General features: G+C 37.9%; 1 protein-coding gene across 3 annotated transcripts in view; it reads left to right on the top strand.

Moving 5' to 3' along the window:
• The window catches only part of kif5ab (kinesin family member 5A, b), an 88,338-nt gene extending 67,097 nt beyond the window's left edge, over positions 1–21,241 (top strand). The window contains exons 18-29 of one of the 3 annotated variants that reach the window (XM_008408475.2): positions 419–483; positions 1,597–1,706; positions 4,376–4,477; positions 4,976–5,036; positions 5,142–5,213; positions 5,314–5,418; positions 8,051–8,264; positions 10,251–10,506; positions 11,866–11,927; positions 14,489–14,516; positions 14,752–14,822; positions 17,275–21,241. In XM_008408475.2, the coding sequence (XP_008406697.1) occupies positions 419–483; positions 1,597–1,706; positions 4,376–4,477; positions 4,976–5,036; positions 5,142–5,213; positions 5,314–5,418; positions 8,051–8,264; positions 10,251–10,506; positions 11,866–11,927; positions 14,489–14,516; positions 14,752–14,821 (1,145 nt within the window). In that variant the 3' untranslated portion in view covers position 14,822; positions 17,275–21,241. The other 2 variants (XM_008408474.2, XM_017304898.1) reach the window with 2 other exon arrangements.
• Positions 21,242–21,250: the final 9 nt, after the last annotated feature.

Below are 21,250 nucleotides of genomic sequence, written 5' to 3'. Positions count from 1 at the left end.
TCTTTGGTTTCCCAGAGAAGTGAATTAAATAACCAGTGGGTTTAAGAACTTGTAAATTCATTTTGGTTGTACTCAATAAGCCAGGCAGACGGGGACAGGAGCAGATGACAAATACAAAGTCCATGTTGATTGCATTGCCTGGAGCAAGGTGCAGAGCTCAGTGCTTTCATCATCAGACGGCAGAGAGTCAATATCGGGTTAGCGTGACCCAAAGATTTAATTTACAACTATATATTTTCCTAATGAAAGCATGACCGATGTCAGCATGAGTATCCTTTAATGATTGGCTATCAGGTCACAGTGGGAATAAAACAATTATGTGACTCACATTGTCACCATGTCAACATCCTTTCTTGTGTTTTCTTCTGTTTTCTCACACTCTTTCCTTTGTCATCTGATCTAAAACTGCTTGTTTCAGAAAGCATGTCACAGATGACCAATGGGGAGAACAGCACATCTCTCCAGAATCTGTCTGATATGAAGGTAACTATGACTACAGTAAGAGCGATTTCATATACTATGCTTTTTATTATTACAGCATCTCGGCACTTGGGTAAATCCAGGTGTTAAAGTATTTTTTCCATTGAGCCATGAATCCGCACATCATGGTCCATTCTTGTATTTTCCAGCACCGGAACAAACCAAATTATGAAGTCACTTCAAACAGAGGAAGAAAGGATTCCTTTGGTTTCAGGGCAGTTTGGATAAATTTGACAAAAGATAGAAATTGTAATTGAAGGTTTTTTTTTCGGTCATGTTAAATATGGAAAGACATCTGAAATATGGAGAAATATTTGTATGTTTTTTACTCTTCTTCATGCATCTGGCCGATTTGGTCAATGTTCACTTTATTAGGTACACTTTGCTTATTCCAGGTTGGACACCTATTTACTTTCAAAACGGTCATGATCTTCACATTATGAATTCAATGAATCTTTTAAAAATGATAGCATCACAATTTGTCAGCTGCACATCCTGGAATTTGATTTACATATATTCAAGGTTTGKAAATACACAAATAAAAAAATTATTTGTACATAAAAAAAAAATCTGCTTTTAAAGTTATAGTCTCTGCTCCACTGACAAAATTTTCCATCCATCCGTCCATCCGTCCGTCCGTCCATCCGTCCCTTCGTCCGTCCGTCCATCCTTAAGAAGGGCCAAGAATGGATGATGAACTTTGCTCATTTGGAACAGAGAGGAATTTTGTCCTCGCTGTTGTGGGAACAGCGAGGACAAAATTCTCGCACCTTTACAGCTGCTTTCACCTGCAAAGGTGAAAGCAGCTTTACAGGTGGAAAGTAACTGTGATCTTTTTGCTTAGATTTGTATTCATGTGAGTGTTTTTGTCTCCAAGCTCCAGCTTCATTAGTCCTAAATCAGTTTCAGTGGCAGTGTGTTGACACTGGTTGTGCTGTGCTCAGTGCCTAGAGAGCCTTTCAAGTTCASATCTGCACAATGTGTGTAATTTCTTTTCCCCTGGTGTTTAGCTGTTTGCCCTTTTCCTCCCACGTCATGTTGCTCTCTCTCCTTTGAGAGGAAGTGTTTGCACTCACTTTATTGGTCTTTTTTTCGTTCTTGTTGGCGACTCCGCAGAGAGCTCTGGAGGAGCAGATGAAGTTGCACCGTGAAGCCCAAAGCAAGCAGCTCGGCCGCCTTCGAGACGAGATCAACGAGAAACAGAAGACCATTGATGAATTAACAGAGTTAGTACTTCTTTCAGTTTACTTTAATGCACATTTTACTAAATAATGTCCATCATACTTAACATTATTTTTGAGGCTGTTTTGCATCTCAGGCAGTACATTAAATGTTTTCTAAAACATGCAAGTGAATACATGAATAAATAAATAAATAAATGTGCATTCTGAATTTCACAAAAAATGTAGAAATATAAATCCATACGTCCTTTTATCAACCGACTATGTAGCTGAGGCATCAGATCTGGAAGGGAAACTCAGACATCCAGATAGTGACAAGTTCCCTTGTCTGAAGGGATGAACAAGCTTTTTAGTGTTAGTTCCTGGTCTGCTGGTGTTTTCCTGCAGTGGTATGTGCCTGGATGCCCTCCAATGCAGCATCCGCATTACTGCAGGCACCCAAGAGTGCTCCTTATGTAACTGGACCAGGTCAGATGACTTCTTAAGAAGGAATGGAGCAGCGGCTCTCCTCCAAGCTGCCCACCTGGCTAATGGACCTCCTCTGAGCCCAACCATCCTACTGCGGAAGCTCATTTCAGCCATTTGCACCCTGGATCTATGTCTTTTCTCAATGTGGCAGATAGAGGCATCATTTGCACCGGAGCAAGTTAGGTCCCAGTCCATCCATCATCAACATGGAGGAAGGAGTCATAATTTCCTTTCTTTTTGAGAACCATTCGTTCAGGATATGAAGTGCTGACTTCAGCAGCGTCGCTCTGGTGCAAACCACTCCAGTAGCTCATCTGCACAAAGTAAAGATGAAACCATAAGGTTCAGTCATAGGAACAAGCTGGACTTTGTGCCAAAATTATTGACACTCCACTTGGTTGAGGTCAGGGACCCAAATCCAGTCCCCAAGAGATAATATCCTGCAAAATTTAGTTTCATCATTTCTGCAGCATATCCTAATCAAATTAATAGATTGTTACCTGGCCTCTGTGAAACTAAATGACTGTTTATAAAGGAAATAAGTATTTAGTTCAATTTGGTAGAAGAGGGAATGGATTATGATGTTGCACCCAGATGCACCTAGCTGTCCCTAAAAGGTATTTCCTCAGAACAGATGTGGGCCATTTGTTACCAAAACCTATCATACTAGAGTTATGACAAGCTAAGCAATGATAATATTAATTAGCAAATCTCCTTGTGTTCAATATTTGAACTTTCACCAGGTTAATTTGGGTTTAATATCAGTCCCTGATATAGATTCAAATTGTTGAGGTATATATAAATTTAAAGATTTAAAAATCTTAAAATTCTGTTTTTGTTTGCATCTTCTTTTCCAAACTAACCATTATCAATTAGAAGGCAAAATATTCAAACAGCATAGATTAAATAGTTTTAGCTGAATTCTCAGAAGATCTAAGCCATCACTACAAGAGATAAAGACGTGGGAGGCAAACAAAGCCAAGGAGTAGGAAGACATTAGAGCTTAGCTGCTTCTACCAAACCTCCGCATGAAGAGCCACTGCTCTGACTCAGCCTGAATGTGAAAATAGCTGTCCCTTTAGGTGCCTGAAACTGACGATGTACTATACCGAGCATGACCGCCCAGAAGGAGACCGCCGGCCAGGCCGCAGACCCCATCAAAGAACTGAAGCACACATCCCAGCTGGCCTCACAGTAACCCGCTACCACCAAAGGAAGAGATGTGAAGCATTTTTGCGCGAACACACATTTGGTACAGATCTGCTTATCCTGCTTTCACAGTCTGAATTTGGATAAGCAGCTTGGAATGGATTGATGGGTGTTACTGAGGCCGAACGGATGTGAAAGGGAGAAAAAAAGAGGCTTTCTGCTGATCCTTTTATTAAAACGGGCAAATTGGTGCACAGATGTCTTTTTTTTTGCGTTTCGTATTTCGGAGATGAAAGGATTAGAAACAAAAGGGAATACCTTCAGATAAAAGGGAAATATTAAGATGTGTAAAAATGTTTACTGGTAAATATTTTTAATATTGGGAAGGAAATTTTAGTAGTTTAGTGTTGACCTGATTCTATCCAGAGGCCAATTAATCAGCCCCTGTTTGCTGTCAAAGTGCCCGTCAAGGGTATGAAGCACTGCTGTAAATCTTAATCTTCCCACCACCACCAAAAACTCATTTTTTCCTGGTTATCACTAAACTGAGCCCAGAAGTGCCTCAGACCCTGACCAGAGCAGTTATTTTCACATTTGATGCAAAGACATGTGGCAACGCCAAGCAAAATGTTTTACCTTAAAATGGTCAAGGAATATCTTGGAACAGATGCACTGAATTTCAGATCCCTTCAGCTTTTGCCTGTTTGTCTCTCTTAAATCCATGATTTAACATGGTGTCAATACTTTTTCATATGAGACCAATTGGCATGTTAAAAGTTTTTTTTGTTTTTGTTTTTACTAAGGCTATCTTTGTCTGATCATAAGTGTATTTGATCTAAAAAAAAAACCTAACTGCAGCAAGAAAGTAAAACAAGTCCGTAAAGAGGTACATACATTTTCACAGCACTGTAAGTAACATTAAAATATGAGAATTGCTTTGCTGTAGCACAGCGTGATGCAGAGAAGTAGAGGAAAGTAACTCCCATGTGTGAGCTACAATACAGCTTCTGTATCTGCTTTCTATTCTGGAAAAGCTGTTAAAGCACAAAGCATCAGTTTTTGCCGCCCCTGACCCGATCGGTTTTCAACTTTTTCAGCTGCAACCAGAAGCAGCAGCTGGAGTTGGAGCAACTGCACGACGACTTTGAATGTCTCAGAAGTCGGGAGCATCACAAGAGCCGGCAGCTGGAGGAACTGACGTGAGTCTCTTCTTTACTGTCCTGGCCGTCTTTCAGACACCTCGCCATATGGAGTCCTGGAGGCAAGCTGCCTCTTTAGATTCCCATCGTCCTGTTTTTTTTTTTTTTTTTTTCATTTGTCTTTTGTTTTCCCTATTTTTTACCCAGCCACTCTGCAGCTCTGTCAGTCTTTTTATAGTGGACGATTCTAGCAGTGTACACTTTTTGCACCATTTTCTTGCATTGCGTCCATCTTCCTGTCCAACCCATTTTGCATCTCCATCAGAGTTCCTGTTAATAAGGTAGCAGCTGGTTGTTAAGGGTCCCTTTCTACATTGACCTTTGCAGCATATTGCATCAGATGGCAGATGGGCAACACCCCCATGAGTGTAGCAGCCGGTCTATGCTCCCTTTGTTCTCCAGTCATGAATTATTCTGATCTGAATGAGGTAATCATTTGGGTAAAGACAAGTTCAGTTTTCAGATGTTCTGTCTGGTCATCTTCCTGTCTATGTATAGATTTCTCTGCGAACGGCATGAGCAGTCAAAGCAGGACCTCAAAGGGCTGGAGGAGACTGTTGTAAGTCATTATTTACTGTCACGATTTGATAAACTGCCTTCAGGAGCTGCCAATCCAATTACAGCTCCACTAAACAGCTAATTTACTCATTTCCTCCTTCTGTAGGCCCGTGAACTCTACACCCTGCACAACCTCCGTAAGCTCTTTGTTCAAGACCTCACGACTCGAGTGAGAAAAGTAAGGCAAGACCGAACAGTCTGACAATCCAGCATTTTCAAAAGCAGCAATTTCTGTAACGCAGTTTTGACAGATGTTTCTTTTTTTCTTATTTTGACAGAGTACAGAGCTTGAACCTAATGACACCGGGGGATTTATCACTCAAAAACAAAAGATTTCCTTTCTTGAAAACAACTTGGAGCAACTTAGTAAAGTTCACAAACAGGTAACACAAGTGAGAAAACACAAAATATTTCACTACAAAGTTTCCTGGCTGAACCCAGGAAACTTTGTATTTTCCTGGGTTTTGGTGGGTTTTGGTAACGACCCCATTATAATCTAGATCCAATTGAGAATCTGCGGCAGAACTTGAACATTATTGTTTATAGACACTATTCAGTCAGTCCTGTCCAACACTTAACTTTTATTCTTGATGATTACTTTCTTGCCATTTGGGTTTATGGGGTGAACTGTTGAATTCTGCTCTACTGTAAGTAAAAGCAACATTTGCACCATCAATCTTCAGCATAATTAAACAGCAAATTAGGCGTCAAACGTTATACATTTTAGAAAAAACAAACTGTAAGATAAAATCAAGATTTGAAAATCTGTCTGTGGACACAAACACAGAACAAATAGACACACACGCACGCACGCACGCACGCACGCACGCACGCACGCACACACACACACACACACACACACACACACACACACACACACACACACACACACACACACGCACACAAACAAACTCACACTTCCCATCTTCTTTAATATTCCTAAATGGACCGTTGCAGAACACTAAGTGGTGTTCTGCTAAATGTTTTGCAGACTGGCAGAATATTTTGAGGCCGGCAGATTGGTATGAGCTGCACTGCAGCAGTTTGTCAGGCTGAAAACCAATCCCGAGGATACTGCTGGGGGTCTCAATCCCATCCTCTACCTGCTGGCATGGTGCAGATGGAAAAAAAAAAACCTGTGGTCGTACATCAGCAAGCTCCCCAAGGTGCATGATAAGACTTTCAAAGAGGGTGTGGGACAGTGGTAGATTTAATCATCCATCTGTCCAGCTAGCTGATTTCTCTTACAACATCTCTTAGCTCCTGTGGGAGTCTCTGCTCTGTTCGTCTTTGTTTTCTTTTAAAATGATTCACAGCCAAACAATAAACTCCTGCAGCTGAGCCTGAGGTCAGTTAACTGACTTCTTGGATGTTTTGCCTGTTGGCCAAGTTTGCTTGCATGTAGAACCTCTTAATTCAGAATCTCTGCAGTTTGGAGATTAGGTTGCATGATCACGTTCTGGCAGATTGTCACGGTTTAAAGGTTCGGTCATTATCTTTCCCCAAAGAAACCTGTGTAGAGCAGCAATTAAGGTGCAGAACAATATCCACATAGATTTTGCTTCATGAGGTTAAACTACTATCATTTGTTTTACCACAGTGTTGTTTGTTACAATGTTTTATGAATAAGTTGTTAAAGCTAAATTATGGTCTTTAAAAGATGATCATATTCCACAAAGAGTTATACTTTTAAATTAAAATGAATTACTTTGTTGAAAACAAATTAACTACCAAGCAAAACGTCATGATTCTTTGCTTTATAAGTAAATGACCTGCCTTCCACAATTACAGGTAAATAAATTGTAAAAGGCACTAAAATAGATTCACATAAAGACTTGCTGTGTTTTGATTGTTTTTGTCAAAATAGTTTCCACACAGTTAGAAAACTAATCCCACTCCTTTAACAAGCATTAGACACTCAAAGGCAACCAGTTGTTTGAAAGTCATGCCAATAAAAACCCTATATTTAATTTATTCACTTTTACTGTGAATTTGACTAGAACCTCAATTTCAAGTGACACTAAAGTTGAGCTTTCAGTAATATACACTTCAGTGTGTTTGAAAATCAAAGGGTAATTTTGTGAGAAGAAATAGTACATAGTGTTAGATACAGTGAAGGATCTGTGATTCTGTGGGCCTATTTAAAAAAAATACAAATAAAAAAGATCAGAAATCCTGTTTGAGAATCTTTGACATATCAAGAGTTAAAAATAAAAAAATATATATTTTGCAAAATAATAATCCTACAGTCAATTCAACAGAGATAGTTCAACAGATACAAAAACAGCTGTCCTTCATCACTATCCCATCCTGAGATCTAATTCCTATGAAGAATAAAAAATAAATGTAAGTGATATTTAGAGGGATTGTGAAGAAAGGATCCCACTCTCTGTGTCCTAAAACATTGTAAAATACAGAGGAAGATGAAATACTGTCCAGCTCATAAAGGGTGCTTGTATAAAATATATAAATTTAAAGGGTAGCTATAAATGTGGCTGTGATGTTGCTAAAATGTGTTTTTCTTGCTGTGGAAACGTTTCCTCACGAAATAAAATGAACTTTTAGTGTAAGATAGAGCTGCTGAAAGACAAGAATAACCTATTTCCAGTTATTTAACAAGAAGTTCATCCTAAATTTTAATTTCTTTATACTACTCTGCATGTCATGTTAGGACGAACCAATTTATGGCGTCTTCATTAACTCATAACATATCAATTGAGCTAAAAAGTAAAAATATTGTGGTTAAATAATTAAAATCCTGTTTAATCCTTTGTATTTAAAACCTTCTTGAAAAGGATGGCGCATTGTTCAGTGCAGCATGTTGTCAACGAAGCATGATTTACTTTCACAAGTTCATAATCATAATATTGTTACTCTAATCTAAAAGTTAAACAAGTTTTGAAGCTTCTAGATCAAATCAACTCCATTGTGAGCTCTACCGCACAGAGGAAGGCAAAAGTATCAATCCTGACATTGTCAGTCCGAGTCGGGTTAATTTTTTGACATGGGTTACAGCTGGTGCGCGACAACGCAGATCTTCGCTGTGAGCTTCCAAAACTGGAGAAACGTCTCCGCTCCACCGCCGAGCGAGTTAAAGCGCTGGAGGGAGCGCTGAAGGAGGCCAAGGAGGGCGCCATGAAGGACCGTCAGCGCTACCAGCAGGAGGTGGAGCGAATCAAGGATGTGATGAGGCGCAATCCTTTCCGCCGCCCCCACGCTGCACAGATAGGTAACATGAACACCTTGCTCACATCCATGAAATGACCCAGACTTTACACTATGTCCTGTTGCTAGCCTTCTGCTCCACCATGTTTTGTGTGATGTGCTGCATCTCAGTAAATGTGCCCAAAAGGAACTACATCTTCCTTTAAAACTATACGCTAAATATCCTGTAGTTATATATGCAACATGTGTAAATAATGCATAAAAGACAGCTGCATGTGAAAACAAAGTTTGGTACATTTAAAGCTTTATGCAGATTTCTGATTACTATTTAGTATTTAAATATTTTGTATATTAAGAGTCTTGTATTATCTAAGAAACTCTCCTGTGCCGTTCCTAAGGGACTGGGTCTTTTAAGAGGAGAATTACTGAGCTAGGAATTAAATCACACTGCTGCATCTAATATTTCTTTAATTGGATTAAATTATGCATTAACACGATTTTTCTGATCTTCAGGCAGACAATTATCAAAGTTATTATAGTGTAGCTTATTACAGCAGCAGTGCTGTTTAGTACTCAAATTCGTATTTATATTTTAATCTTTTTTATATTTATAACTCAAGGATATCATGGAAGTGTCATGAAGGTTTATAATAATTATAATAATAGGAAGAACTACGTATCTTCATTGATTATTGTTCATGAGAAAATAAAATGTCCCAAGGACAATAGCTGGAAAAAACTAGTTAGAAAAAAAATCATTATACTTTGAATTAAAAGAGAAAAATGTAAACTTCTTTGATAAATACGTATATTTCAACTGTTGCTTTTCTCTGTAACCCAAACCAATCCAGATGTGAAAAAATTTTACTCACTGGTTTTCATACTGCATTTGATCTCAGTATTTTATTTGTCTGCTTTTTAAGGAAACTTCACACACAAGGGATGTAATGTTACCAACTTGTTACTTGACTCAAAATTGGTAACAAAATAGGAGGCTCCACAGGCAAACCTTAGCTTGCTCAATTAATTTAGTAAACAAAATAATTATTCAAAAAACAGTAAAATTCATCCTTGCCCCTCTGACCATCTGTATAAAAGGCCTTTCTATTCTTTAGTTACAAGTTTTACATAAACACATGTAATTAATTCATTTTATAGGAAGTTAACATTATACAGATTATTACTAAAATACAGTCTTATTTCCTTCAAGTTGTTTTCCTTTATAGGGTCAGTTTTCCTTTGGTTCCTAACATTTAATTTCCCTCTCCTTTGGTCCTTTTCCATGGCACTGAAAGGAATTGCTAACCTTTCTGCAACCATCCCTTTTTATGTCCCTTCTGTGGCTTCCTCACAAACAACATTCCCAGTACGCTTTAGTTCCACTCGTTTGTTATCTCTCTCCTTCCTTTTCAAGATCACCTTTTTTTTTCTTTGTACATGTGAGTGCGGTGCAGCAATTTTTGCTGAAGGTGGCTCTGAAACCAATCTGGTTTGGAACTCAGGAAACAGATGTACTTTAAAAACACATTTAGCAGAAGAAGATAGATTATGAGATGTTGATGTTTACCAAACTGAACAGTAGCGCTGTGCTGTTTGAGTTTTATAGGTTGCACGGGCATGTGGCAATAATTGAAAAGTAGAAAACATCTAAGCTTGAAGAGGTTTAGCACTTACTGAAATATTCCCTCATGACAGGATTTACACTGTATGCATTTAAAGAGGAAAGCTAAATCTTAGAAAGCAGTATCATTTATTTTAATCACCAGCTCCCATCTTGAGCGGCTCAACCAAAGATAATTGCAGTGAAATAATGAGAGGCACGCATGCCTCTGCTATGAGAAAACAAGATATTGATTTATGTGAGAGGCCTTAAAATTATGGTTTTCATTACAGGATTATGCCAGGCCCATTAAGAATAACCGAGAAGTTCCAAATTAACACATTCACAGCTTTCTAGAGACATTAAAAACTTTTAGGAAACTAAATTTGTCTTTAGGTTTTCTGGATGAATGCTGCAATCTGTGCATCAGCCCTCTGTTATCACTTGCAGCCAAGCCTGTGCGTCCCGGCCACTACCCACTCTATCCTCCCATCAACCACTTCTTCATCCGGGGCTACAGCGAAAACCCCGTCGCTTTCTGCAATGCCGGCTTCCAGAACAAAAACAACCAACCAGCAGCTCCCATGGATGCTCCTCCAGTTCATGACGCCGAGGCTAGATTACCTAAGGATGAGTGCAACCAGAACAGCGCTGCAGAACTCCTCAACCCACAAAGTGACGACGACGGCGACACTCAGAACAACATGTGAGTAAGCTCGGTTTCCCATTTTACAACTAGTTTCTTGAACTCTGACATTGTGGTTTGAACCTATAGTATTAACTCAAGGTTTCATTTGTGTAACTTTACAAGTCCTTCAGCTACGTAGTGGTGAAGTTGCCATGATGACCTTTCAGTAATAAGCACAATTACAGGTGCTGAACACTGTACTAAAAATATTTGATATCTTTACAAGCAAATCATTCTCTTTATTTAACTGTTAAGTACAAGTTAAAATTTGGATGTACACTTATAGAGAGGCAAATGCTTCCAAACTGAAAAGTGAAAGAGTTTTAGATGCAGCCCAACAACATTTATGTAAATTTATGTACATCATAACAAGAACAAATTGGTTTGGATTCTGAATCACAAAGGCTGTCATCAAGAAGGCAGCTGAGAAAATACCAGTTGCTGCACTCTATGTATTTTTTCTGTGAGAGAAAAAGAAGGGGAAATAATGATCTGCTGCTGTAGTGAGGATTATGTCTATCTCATATTTAAGTAAATAATTAAATCAAAAAGATGCCTCAACGGTGTTAAAAATTCATTACTTTTCATATTCAGACTGAAATCTGAACCACTGGAACTTTCTAACGTATTCTGTTTTATACAGGCTTTAACAAACAAAACTTAAAAAAATTAACTTAATCCCTGGTTTTTGTTGGTTTTTGAGGGTTGGGATTATTTTATCTGATAATTTACCACAACACATGTACAACATGTACTTGTAAAGATTAGCAGTGTGCACACGTTTTACAATCCAATATAGTTTTAACTTTTTCTTTTTGGAATGAATCAAAACATTCAACTCTCTTAATGATCTAGACATCATTCTGAATGTGGTTCTGATGTGATGACGTCAGCTGCTTGTCTGAATCTGTCTGTGAGGAACACTTTATTCATCTTTCTCTTTGATCACGTCTGCATMTCCTGTGTTTGTGGTTGAAGAGAAGAACAGCTGTGATTTGATGCTACAATAGACGCAAATTAGTCACAGCTGCTGGACTTGACGGACATGTTTGCGTCATGAACCAAATGAAGGGTTAATAAAATTGCTGTTTATGTGAATTGCTGTAAAAATGTTGAGACTGTAGTTTTTTTTTTTTTTTTTATGACGGCAGAAATTAACTTTGGAACCAACAGCCTTAAGCTCAACTTTCCAGAGAGAAATTCTGCTTGATTTATTGTTCACATAACTTTCTGCTGCCCACAGGGTGTTGACTTCAAATAATACAAATTATTCATTTAATAGCTATGGCCAGTTTTTTTAATTTGTTGTTTAATCTGAAGATAAATGCAAAGATTTTGTAACATATTTAACATGATTCCCTGTTTCATCTGTTCTAGGCTTTCAGCCGAAGCAGTAAGCAAAGCAGAGAAGTCTTCAGAAATGCTTGATTCAGAAAACGGTGAGCTTCCTACAAGTAAATCCTGCGAAAGCTATGAGTAACCCTGATCAGCAGGGGCTCAATTCACTTAAATTTATGAGTATAATTTCCTTACAACATTATGCCCTCATACCAGCCATTAAGTTCAGATGTTGTTTTAGAAACTTTTACAAGGAGCAGAATGTTAAGACAGATAACGGAAACTGTCCTGCTACTGTTCATCTGGTTTTTATTTCTTATTTCTGAGGCGGGAGGCAGATTTTAACTTGATGTGAATTTTGGAGGTTTCCACAATGTAGGTCAGAGTCATAAAGTTTCTACATTCTTACAAGATCCAGACTGTCATGTTTTAGGGTTTGCCCAGAGAATGTGCAGCCAACTGTGAGATCCTCCTGCTGCCTGAAGATTTTGTCCGTCTTCATCTCGGTGTTTGTGTACGTGTGTTATCAGCCGCAGACTCTGGGGGAGACAGATTAGGCTTGCAGTGTCATTACTCAGAGAAGCCGACAGACAAGCTGGAGGACCAATTCAGCCTCTGACCCAGTCATGACAGTAGTTTGAGTTGTGCAACAACATCACACCACTTTGATTCAGTGGGAATATCAATAAAAGTCACAAATGGTGTTGGGATCAATTCATCAACATGCTGCAAGTGTTTATGCATTTCATTAAACATCAGACCTGATCACTGTTCTGCAGAGAACCCTTCAGGGATCTAATCAGCATGGATTTAGTTTGTGCTGCTTGGAAGTAGCTGTGATGTTTTTTTCTTTACTTTTATTACCACAGTAGTTTGTATTCTGTTCTATTTATTCACCTGGTTAAACCTCTAAGGCTGCAGTCCCTCTTTCCCCTCTAGTAATTTCCACTCTGGTACTTCAGTGTGACAAATTTCAATAAGAGCTTGTGGGAAAATGTGGTCAAATAGCTCCACAAGGCTTCAACCCCAAGTTTTTCTCTTGCTTTTTTCCCCGTCTCTCTGATGAAGCCTTGAAAGGTGATTTGCTCTGACAGCAGAATATTTTTAGTACTTCTCACAAAGCTTCTGTTTTGTATGTTTCTTCCTGAATATAAAGCCAGTGAAGCATGAGTTCTAATGAAATTATTCGCTAATTAAATCAACTTCTCTTTGTCCATCACAGGAAAATTACGCTCAGTCTTTCTGCATCCTGGGCAACAGTGAAAGCTCTCGGTTGCGTTCAGTTGTCGATATGTGTCAGGCAGCCAAGGGAAAGTTTTGTGAAATCAATTCTTGTCAGGAAAGCTCAGTGGTAGATTATGAGACAGAGGATTTAGTAATAAACTGGTTGCCAGCACTGAGAAGCACCTGGAAAATGGATTTAGCTCAACAAACTGCACAGAGGATAAATATGGTCAAGGAAAAAAAAAACCCTCAATTTTCTATGTTAAGCGCTGCTCTGCTGCACTGATTGTCTACCAGTAATGGCAGCTTTTAAGAAGGATGTGCTATTAATGAACATTTTAATGAAATTACGTTTTTGGAACCTGCATGCTATCTTGATATTTGCTGTACGAACAGAAATACTGACAGCAATGACTCTCCTCTTATTCAGGCAGGTCCAATGAAAGCAACGAATGAATGACAACAACCAGGAGTCACATTAGCATTCATATTCATCCGTTCTGTGCTTAAGCTTGTGTTTGCTTTTTGGTTAAATTCAGACATTAATGTACCTCTTGGTCAGACCCACATTAACCAGAGGTCTGTTGTGCAGCTCAGTCAATTTTATAGCTTTTTGTGCAGAAAAGGGTTGTCGTTTCATTTATATTCATAGTCTCTGTCCGGAAGTTTCATTCTAATCCTTTTTATAATTTGCATTGCCATAATGACAGGAAGACCTCAACTGTGCAGAAATAATATTCAAAATGTGCTGCTTCTGTCTCTCTTCATTAGTTTCTCTTGAGAAAAACTTGGGTTTTATTGTTTTTGTTGTTATGTGAACAAAATAAGAGAAGAAAAATTTAGCTTTTTAACCGGTAATGAATAATATGATGAGTGAAAGAATTATGGAAAATTCTAATTAGTTTTTGAGTATAATTTTAGTGTTTAAACAACAACAAAAAAGGCAACATATATTCATACATTCTTTCCTCTTTCAGCTGCGTTCGAGCTGCTACCTATTAATAAATACATTTTCATGACAACTGAAAAGTATGTTAACAATATTGTAAAATATTTTTTAATTTGGAAAACAATGCTGGTTGTGACTTATTTATGTTTCATAGTTCATAAAATGCTGTGATTCTTGCTTTAAAATACATTCTTTGCACTTTATCCAGAAGTAGAATAAAACAATTTTTCCTGAGTAATGTGTTTTTAATTGTATAAACTTAAGTAAAGCCTTGCTACAGCCTTTGTTGCCATGATAATCAGGTTGCCAGATTGCTAAAATGTTTTATGCAGCTGCTTGTTCCAAAGTTACTAATCTTCAGTGGCTCTCAGATGTTATATTTTAGTCTGCGTGTGTATTTTGTAACCCCACTTCCTCCAAGTCATAGCACCACCAAACTCCATTCACTGTGCACCTGTCTGTGTCCTTATGCACTGTTTCTGTCCACAGGAAACACCACAGATTTCAATGACAACAGGTAAGACTATGGTGAACCCAGTTTGTCTTCATGTTCTGACTGTACTTGTACATTAAGGACATGCAACATATGAGCTCTGAAATGCCATCCTCACTGTTGCATCTCCCTGCTCCATTGCTGCCCCCTTGCTGCGGACACTGCTACTGCTGCTGCAACGCCCTGTGATCCTGGTGTGTGTGCATCTGTGTATGTGTGTGGCGGTTAGCATGTGTCTGAATGTGAATTCTGTGCCCAGAACTGACGTCTGCGACAATCAGGATGCAGCCAAACTCTACAAGTTGCAGAATGAGGCTTCGGCCAGCTAAGGTAAGAATAAAGTATGTGAAATCAAAGAACAGTGTTCATGTGCAAACAATGGATCAGAAATGAATGAAGAATATGTCAAATTTATTCAGCACAGGCTTTTACATCTTTAATATCAAATCTTGTACATTTTATGTCCGCAAACTGCAGCTGTATTAATTTTGCCTGCAGGACTTTTGCATGGTACACAGGTACCACTCAGTGGCATATTCATTAATTAGTGGTTATGTTTCTCTGCAAACCTTATACGTTGGATGGCAAAATAGGCTCTTGGGAATTAATTAAAATTGTAAGCCGATAATTAAAAATGCAGGCTGGAACTATGCGGGAATGTTTTTCTGTCATATATAATTTCAGATTGCCAGCTCTTATAAAAATTTATGGTGCCAGCATAAAATAGCTTAGTTTGGAACTTTTGCTGTTTCATGAAGAATAACATTGGCTTTGAAGGCTCCAGGTGGATTTCTGCCAGCTGCGAGAGACAGAGACAAAAAATAAATGAAGGTACTTTGAGATTCTTTGCCAAAAAATAGAAATACTAAGAAGACAGACATCATAATAAGGTCTTAGATTATATCTTAGTCGTAGTCCAGTTATACAGAAGTATTTCACAGTGAACGTTAAGAGTGGCAGTTACTTTTTCTTTTGTTCAGAGCTTATTTTTTAATCCTGGTCTGCAGATGATTTCTATGATTTCTGCATTTATAAACTCCACTGGCCCAAGACTCTTGAGGCCCAGAGCAGAACTCCACTTCCTGTTAAGCTCATAACCCAAAAGCCAACACAGGTCAAATAACATATTTTTAGAGCATGTTGTGAACACCACAGCTCTAGATTTATGACTTACTAGATACTAAACAAACTGAAGTTATCACACAGTGTGTCTTGCTTCACTTGACCCTGAAATTGTTCGCACTATTTGCTAAATGAAGTTTATTTTACCAGTGTACAGTTTCAGTACGGATACAAGAGAAAGAGTCACTTCTTTAAAGAGCTTGTATTATAAAAGTCCAACTTATTTGAGCTTTATTTTATATATGTTATAATGTTATTCCCTCATTAAAAACATGCCTGCAGCGTTGCTTGACTCATTCATGCATATTTGAGGAATCTCCTGTGAAAGCCCTTTGGTGGTATCTGCTCATGCAAAGTGCTGCCTATTTACCCAAGGCTCCACCTTGGAGTTTCGGTCCCCACCTGAGCTCCTACTCCACAGAAAGACCCTCCTAAATGCCTTTCACACACACCTCCACCAGACTGGTGGCAGCAGCAATAAGCTGGTGACACTGCACGTCACCTGAACTTATCATGGAAGATGCAACGCTCCAAAGAACGGTTGTAATTGGCATCAGTGGTTGGCAGGGAGAAGCATTGTTGAAGGGGGAGTGAAGAAGAGGTTCTTAAACAGAGGCAAATTTCAAGAACAATTCAATTCATTTTCATAACAGCTGAAGGTAACATAGTTTCTTGGTTGCGCCACTATGTGCCTGTAAAATATACAATACGCCTCCTTACCCCCTTTAAATTAGTTGTGCTTACAAGCATGCATGGAAAATTGTCAATTAAGTGTTACTGCTTAATGATTACTTAGTAGCTGCAGTTAAGTGTGACTCCAGACACAAACAACAGAGTCTACTGAGATTACATTACAACTGTTCCCAAATTAAAGGCACTAAACTATGAACATTTCTAGTCAATGTTAAATTTTTTTAAATTTATTTTAAAAACATTCAAACCAGTCCTATAAGGTCAGTGTCCTGCAACACTTTGATTTGTCCCTGGTTTGGCAAAACATGATGGATAAATCAATGTTTAGTCAGTTTCTTCAGATTCCTGCTATTGGCACAATCCTGCTTTGTTGAAGTAAAGATGCATCTAAAACTGGCAACATTTTGGCCCTTCAGAGTGAGAGTTTGACACTCATGCTTCACATAGTTCACATTCACCGCATTTGGGTGTTTACCTGACTGAAAACGATCCGACTTAGATGGAAAAGCTTCATTTGTGGTTCAGAATCAGGTTGAGTACTTTTCCAGGAGGGACAGTGAAAAGGTACCATTTAGTCTCTCTAAAAGTTCGCCATTCTGTTACAGCTCTGAGAACCTTTCAATCAAAAACCTGATTATTTTCCCATGTGCAGTCAGTTTTGCTGCAAAAGCTAAATTTGTCCGTAGACTTAAGCTTGGGCAGTTTCCAAACATAACCGCCTTCCTGTTAAGATACCAGACAGAAACTGACACACTCCTTCTGGCAAAGTTAGCATGACTCACAGGCAGCTGTCTCCTCTTCCTACCACGGGTTTCTCTTTGTGTGTTTTTCAAATGCATTTGACTGTCACTCTTATGCTCTGTTTCTGTGTGTGTGTGTGTGTGTGTGTGTGTGTGTGTGTGTGTGTGTGTGTGCGTGCGTGCGTGCGTGCGTGTGTGTGTGTGTGGGTGCGGTTGTCTTTTTGCAGGCAGGCGAATGTTTCTGAGGCCTCCACTGTAAATCTGCATGCAGATGATCAATGTTGTTCCAGACTCCTCCTATCTGCCCTAAACCCACCTGCTGTAAAAAGCCCTCTTTGTGTCAGTTTCCCATCCTCAGCCTGTTCTTCTCTGGTTCCTTCTTCCTGTTTGTGGGTAACAGTTTGGCAAGCACTGCATCTCAAACACCTGCCAGCCTACACCTGCTGCTGCACCCGGTCACTATTACTTGAAATAGAACGGTCCCAAAATAGAGAGGTGGGGAGAGAGAGAGAGGCTGCATTGCAATCTGTTACCACCAGGGTGTGCTCATTGACATTAGGGGCAAACAATAAAAAATCWATTTTAAACCCCAAAGTTATTGTCATCTGTAGTAAACTATACACAAGTTTCTAAAAATACAAAARGTAAAATGTCACATGAAAACAGTTTGAACCTTATAGTCACTTTATTAATGTCATTCTTTATACTACATGTTTATTTTTGATGAAACAACTCTTATGTTGACATTTTTCAGAGTACAGGGGCCTTGTGTTGAAATCTGTTAATGGTTAAAAGAAAAACCCTGAAACTAAAAATATTCTAGTGTTTCAGTGGACTTTACTCAACGTTTCTCTCAGTCAGAAGCCAACAATTTCCCCTGATTTAACTTGGGGAAGTAAAAGCATTTATGTTACGTTTGTTGTAAAAAAAAAAAAAAAAAGAAAAAAAGGGAGTCATTGATGTATTTCCCCTCATTTTTGAAAGGCAAAGTAATTGTTAGAATAGAACTAATACAGTTTTACTTTCCCTTACTTTAGCTTTTGAGAAAACATGTTACAAATACTGTAATATTTCTATTTTTACTTCAAACAGACCCTGTGTACGATTTTCATATTTTGTATTCATTTTTATTCCAGAGCTCTAGTAGAGTTTACTTTATCTTTTATTTGAAAGCTGGCAGCTGATTAGCTGTTGTCACTTTTTGATGATCCTCAGTGTCACCAGCTGGTTTGATATAATAAGTATCATGGCCAAGAGTTGCATTTTCCATTTGTTCCATCATTCTTATCATTTACTATTTTAAAATACAATCGTTTGAAGCTTAGACAACATGATTGGTGATTCTGAATATTCAAGCAGTTTCATTAATTTTACTTTTTTCTTTAACAAACATTTAGTCAGATTGTTTACCTTTTGAAAATATGTTGATGTGGGCTTCTGGCAAAAAAAAAAAAAGGTAAAATAATGTAGCTAAACCTCTTATCCAGAGAAGGTAGAGCTCTTGACCAAGCACTTTCATGTATGTTTACCTCATTCTTTGAAACAACACTGTGACAGATTGACATCCATTAACAAGAACGTTATAGTCCCTTCATAATGGATAAAAACACTTAAGGTGTGTTTTAATTTCATCCTCAAAGTCTGTGTCTAGTTTCATTATGCAACTGGTGCAGCTTGTATTACTTAGACATCAAGGTTGATAAAACAACACCTGCAGTTGTGTTTGACAAAGATTCTTCATATTTGATCTTTTTACGGATAAATGTATTTTTACAACACAGTATGTAACACCGCATAGCAGCGCCTTGCAAAGATATTTATAACCTTTGAACGTCTTCATATTTTGTCACGTTACAACCACAACTTTAATTTATTTCAATTTGATTTTGTTTGATAGACAAATTCATTATCTATGTGAAGCAGACAAAAAATATATATATATATATATTGCAAATTAAAATCTAAAAAGTGTGGCAGCATTGCTGCTAAATGCCACCCAGTCCAAATGGTTGCGTACAGCAGTCATCTACTTAGTAAATAATCCCCCCTGTGTTATTTAATCTTAGTCGAGCAAAAGTTTATTAGAGAACATTAGTGAACAAACAGACAAACATCATGCAGACCAAGGAACAAACCATGCAGCTCAGGGAGAATATTTTAGTGGTTCACAGCCAAGTTAGGTTTTAAAGTTAAGTTCAAAGTATCGAATGTCTCAAAGTCAGCGGATAAATACAGAAACATTCCACACATTTCAAATTATTATTACTAAATGATTTTGATTTGTAGTTGTGACTAAATGTGAACAGGATCAAGGCTATAGATACTTTCTACAAGGCACTGCAGAGACTTTTATATTTTAAATGTTGAAAACGTATCTTCCACTGCATCATCTTTCTTTTTTTTTTTTTAGAAAATGTAAAACTAGTAACAGATGTTGTAAATGTTGTTTTTTCAACTGGTTTACATTGTTTTCATATCTGCATTTTCTCATGTAGTGTCAGAGGAACCTTAGACCCAAARAAAGAAGTGATAAAAGAAATGTTATCAGATATTCTGTGGTTGACTTTTATTGCCATCACACATCATAATTTGTGTTCACATCATTTGCTGCTGCAAAAATGGACAAGCAGAAGTTAAAAACAACATACAGAAACATTGTTTTAAAGGACTCATTGTGTAGTTGTTGCATACTTACATGTATATTATCCCCATCAAACTGCTTGCAAATGATTGTTAAACTTTGAAATATAATTTCATCAGAGCATGGCAAAGTAAAGTTAAAATGTAGCAACTATTTTTATACTCAAACAGTTGGTTAAAGATATAGATTATTTATGATTTGCTCTATTTTAAATGTGATTTATTTGCTTCCTGATTCTTCTTTCTTTAATACTGGTTGTTGAATGTGAAATATTTGTATTTTGTTGTGTAGATGTATTTTTCCATGCCTTTCATTTAGTGTAACGATGAGAAGACTTTGTATTTTCACCGGTTATTGAATGCATGTGTGGAAGTGTAATTGTGATATGATTTTATTAAGGTGATGACTAATCTTGCTTAACCACCTCAGACTGAAACCAAAGGAGTTATCTTGTAGGGGATCTTTTAAAGAGGATCTAACCTGCAACCTATTTGTTGAACATATGACAGAGGGGTTACTGTAGGTTATCAGAAGATGACAGAGTCCTGTTTTAGTCACTCACACTGACAGATACATCTCATCTCGGCGACGTTTCTGACCTTTGAGAATGCAGATAAGTTTTGAGAGCTGTGGTGGCTGCAGTTAGAGAGATATCTGAGCAGATAAAGCAATGGACCCAAGGTCTCATAATGCACAAATAGACAACAACTGCAAACCGGCCATCACATCATACTTTCTCTGTCGACATCCTGATCAGACAGTCAGGATCAGAGAGTCCAGGTGACCTCCTGGGAACAGGAACTCTAATTGAAACATTTTCTGAACTTTAGTTTGCTGTGATCCCACAACTATAAAAACACCAATAATGCCAAGCAAATATATGGTTTCTTGCAAAAGCAACCACACCAATTAAGCGCAACAGTTTCTCTGACAATGCCAAGGTCAAATTGAATGTATTTTTTTGATAGATCAGTATGAGATATTTTTTTAATTATTTCTGTGGATAAAACTGCTCTTTTGAAAAGAAGAAAGTAGTTGCAAAAGTCTTAACATTAAATTTGCTAACAATCCATGTGGGAGACACAGCAAACATGTGGAAACTGTGTCACAGTAGCTCACCCTGAGCACAGCCCACCCTGTGTGAAACAAGGTGGCGGCAGCATCATACAGTGGAAATATCTACACAGGGAAGCTGGTCAGAAGAGATAGGAGCATTGAATTAGGATGGTTAATTAATTGTATTTATCTATTACTCTCAACCTTCTTTATTGCATTTTATCTGTTATGTAGCATTTGTTCAGTTCAGGTTTTTCCAAGGGGTCATAAAGGTCATGAACTTAAAGTCGAGTTTGTTTGAAAAACCAACAGAAATCGTGTGCTGAATCTGAACTGTTAACCTACCTTCAGACTGTGAAAACAGATCTTCTGACATGCATCATAGATTCCTATTAGGCCACCTGTGTTTACCTACCAACCAAAATGAAACAAATCTGGCAAGATAAACCTTGTGTGACACTGTATCCTAAATGTGAACAATAAGAAATGCAGGAGTTAAAAAAAAA

This window comes from Poecilia reticulata, linkage group LG5 (assembly GCF_000633615.1).
Source record: "Poecilia reticulata strain Guanapo linkage group LG5, Guppy_female_1.0+MT, whole genome shotgun sequence".
NCBI classification, from domain to species: Eukaryota; Metazoa; Chordata; class Actinopteri; order Cyprinodontiformes; family Poeciliidae; genus Poecilia; species Poecilia reticulata.
This window is presented reverse-complemented; position numbering and strand designations above follow the sequence as displayed.